General features: G+C 32.4%; 2 protein-coding genes across 2 annotated transcripts; both read right to left on the bottom strand.

Annotated features, from left to right (window-relative positions):
* Nucleotides 1–255: 255 nt before the first annotated feature.
* Nucleotides 256–1,302, bottom strand: LOC126890930 (uncharacterized). The gene has a single exon (XM_050660099.1). The coding sequence runs from the start codon at nucleotides 1,300–1,302 to the stop codon at nucleotides 256–258; it is 1,047 nt and encodes a 348-aa protein (XP_050516056.1).
* A 1,425-nt stretch (nucleotides 1,303–2,727) lies between these two features.
* On the bottom strand, nucleotides 2,728–3,336 carry LOC126890929 (uncharacterized). Its single transcript, XM_050660098.1, has one exon. It carries the CDS (start codon nucleotides 3,334–3,336, stop codon nucleotides 2,728–2,730), a length of 609 nt encoding a protein of 202 aa, XP_050516055.1.
* Nucleotides 3,337–3,609: the final 273 nt, after the last annotated feature.

Raw genomic sequence — 3,609 nt, 5'->3', positions numbered from 1 at the left:
CATGCTCCATACATTTAGCTACTTCGACACCTGATTTATTTTTCAGAGGTAAAGCCCATAAAAATTTTGAGAAACAATTTATTACAACCAAGATATATTTGAAATCTCTGTTTGTATTTGAATACTTTTGCATATCAATCAAGTCAGCTTGGAATAAATCATTAAGAGATTTTATAATAATTCTTCATCTTTTAAAGTTAATTCTTGCAGGTTTGTGTAACTCATTAACAATATCTCTTTTAACAGACATGATATTTATCCTATAATGTTTGCCTCTTTTAGTTCTTCAATAATTGAAATTATTTCGTTTGTATGTCCTGTATGCCCAGCTAACTGTGATGATAGTAATAACCTCAATCTAGCTACAAGTTCGTTTGGATCATCCCAGTGGACGTAATCTATTTTATTGTTGTTTACTTCCATAAGCAGTCCTTTACCTTCTGTTATTGGTGCAATTATTTTTTTATATTTTTTTAATTTACTTCCATCTATCTGTTTACTTGATAAATAATGCCTTCTGTGAGCATTCGTAGCTACAACTATTTTTGTATAGTTATTTACGTCTTGATCTGTAAAATTAGCTGGGTGTTTCTTAAACAAAAGCTCATATAATCCAGACGTACCTTTATATCTTTTGTTTTTTAAAAGAACATCAACACCATCTATATTGATTTCAGAATTCCCAATCAGAAGCTTTTCAGATCTTTTATCAAATCTAACTCCATATTTATGATCAAATTCTTTATTTAAAAAATCAGCTTGCATCTCTGTAATATATTTCCTAGGTAATGGATCATACTGATCCAAAAAAAGTGTACGTTTCTGGTTAGCTTCAAACCCAGTTTCAGAGGTTTTATCATTTTTAATCTGTTCTTTTATATCATCCACTTCAATGTTTTCTAATATAGAGTTTTTGATATCACTTGTTTCATCAATTTCATCATCATCATCATCATCATCATCATCATCATCATCATCTACTTCGTTGTCTTCTTCTGTTTCATCAATTTCATCATCCACTTTAATGTTGTCTTCTGTTTCCATAACTTCATCATCTACTTCAATGTTGTCTTCTTTGATGTCATCATCATCATCATTTTTAATGTACCTTAAAGGTTCATATTTGGTTGTTTCATTTTCAGAACCTGAATTCTTATTCAACTTGGTCTCAATATTTTTTAAGTGTTTTGTAATTGGATTAAATAAATCTTCTTGGATTATTTGTCCTTGCTTTAGTTGTCTCAATTTACTTTGAATGTTTTTTCGTTTAGTTATAAGTTGTCTCTTTATATCCTTATTCATTGTAGGGCTCGCAACCTCTGAACAGCTTTGAATCAGGTCTCGATCAGGTCTCGAACAGGTCTTGATCAGGTCTCGAACAGGTCTTGATCAGCTTTGATCAGGTCTCGAACAGGTCTTGATCAGGTCTGGAACAGGTCTTGATCAGCTTTGATCAGGTCTCGAACAGGTCTTGATCAGGTCTCGAACAGGTCTTGATCAGCTTTGATCAGGTCTCGAACAGGTCTCGATCAGCTTTGATCAGGTCTCGAACAGGTCTTGATCAGGTCTTGATCAGCTTTGATCAGGTCTCGAACAGGTCTTGATCAGCTTTGATCAGGTCTCGAACAGGTCTTGATCAGCTTTGATCAGGTCTCGAACAGGTCTTGATCAGGTCTCGAACAGGTCTTGATCAGCTTTGATCAGGTCTCGAACAGGTCTCGAACAGGTCTGAACAGGTTTCAAACTTATCTAAGTATATTTGTTCGATTTCAGAACAGTTCTGAAATTATTTATTGTGTACATGGTGTTAAATAATAATTACACAAGAAAAAGTAAATATTTTATTGAAATACCATTATCTATACAAATGAATACATTTTTAATGCGCTAAAACGGATCCTTGAGATTCCATAAGAACGATGATGATGATTAGGAACGTAGGTAAAGTTTAGTTTATGTTGGGGTTTAACCGTTCCATTTTTGTAAAGATATTCTATTGCATTTATATCATCGTTGCTCAGTTCTTGAGGACGGCGTTCTAGATATAATTTATTCATTATCGAATTGTAGTTTCGGTTATCGGTTAGCCCTAAATAGTGACCAATTTGGTGCGTTAAAACCAATTGCAAATTAAAACCTGGTGTCTCAAAGTCGTTTAGTTTTAAGTTCCATAAAACATTTTTTAATATATGTATTTCCCCACATGGAATTTGATTATTTAACGTAGGAACTATTGTATGGGCTATTTCATTTCTAACATTTTGAATGTCAAAAAATAACTTACATTCCTCGGCTGGTAAACATAAACCTGTTATTCTATGGGTATGCGTATCAAATAAAATTGATAGCTTTGGTGCCTCTTCTGCTGTACAATTAACTTGTTTAAACTTAATTCCACTTACATTGCTCCATGTATTGATAGCTTTATGGACTACTCTAGTAATTGAAGAGTCTGCATTTAAAGTACACCATGTTATTCGTTGCTTATTAATAATAAATGGTTCTCTAAAAACGTTAAACGCAAAACACACATTTAACAATGTGACGAACCAAAATATTTTGTGTAGTAACATCTTTGATGGATTCTATTCATTTAACTGTTTATGAGATTGTCACCGGCTTTTATATCATAAAATTGTAGTGTCAGCAAAAAAAAAAAAAAACAATATTTTTTTAAACTTTTTATTTAAAAAACTACATATTTATTTCACAATAGATAAAATACAGTTAAAACATTTGAACTACATTAGTTAGCGGATTATAATTAACAATACGGTCATGTATAATTATACAATAAGCTGCTGTATTAACTGGTATATTCTTATTGGTTTCAATTTCTATTCTCATATCGACACTTCCCGACTTAACTGATTCATTTTGTCTGCTGCAGTCAATAACAAATATGGGGGCAAAAGAACCAAATTGCTCCAAACTAAGACATGGATCTCCAACTTTATAATAGTACGACGGTTGAAATTGTGCATACATTTCATATGCAATGGCATACTGTTTCTTATCAAAGTTCAAGTTCAAATTGTCATACGGGTACATTTCAGAATTTAGAAATAGTTTTAAGTTTGTAATATTACAATGATCGAAATGGCTCGCATTTTCTTTTATGGCGTTCTTTTTAGCAGTCTGTAAAGCAAACAAAACAAATCGTGGTCTCTCTAGGAGGCTAGTAGTTTTTACGTTCCAGTTAAATTTCATTGTTTGTGGCAGTAGCGGAATTTCATGATATTCCCAACTTCTGTATGCAAGTTCTAAATTAGATCCATTTTCAATAAATTTGTATAAACGTAACTTTTCCGAATCTGACACTTGAACATGCGGCATTTTCCATATAAATTTAAATATTTCAATTTTTGGTTTTGCATTTTCCATTGTAGACGTCACTGCATTTAAATCTGTTGAACTTCTTATCAATACAAGTTCCTGGCGGATGTTAACCAGGATTCGAGTAAAATCTTCTGGAAAACCAAGTAACAGTTTGAGTGGAATACACGCACTAAAATTTCCTTTTGCATCAGTCGTTATTGATGATGGTTTTTCATAGTTCCAGCCTATACTTTTGTATCGGTTAGATTCACTTTGCGTAAACGAAACATA

This window comes from Diabrotica virgifera, chromosome 9, assembly GCF_917563875.1.
Source record: "Diabrotica virgifera virgifera chromosome 9, PGI_DIABVI_V3a".
Classification (NCBI taxonomy): domain Eukaryota; kingdom Metazoa; phylum Arthropoda; class Insecta; order Coleoptera; family Chrysomelidae; genus Diabrotica; species Diabrotica virgifera.
Note: the sequence above shows the minus strand (reverse complement) of the source record. Positions and strands in the feature narration are given on the sequence as shown.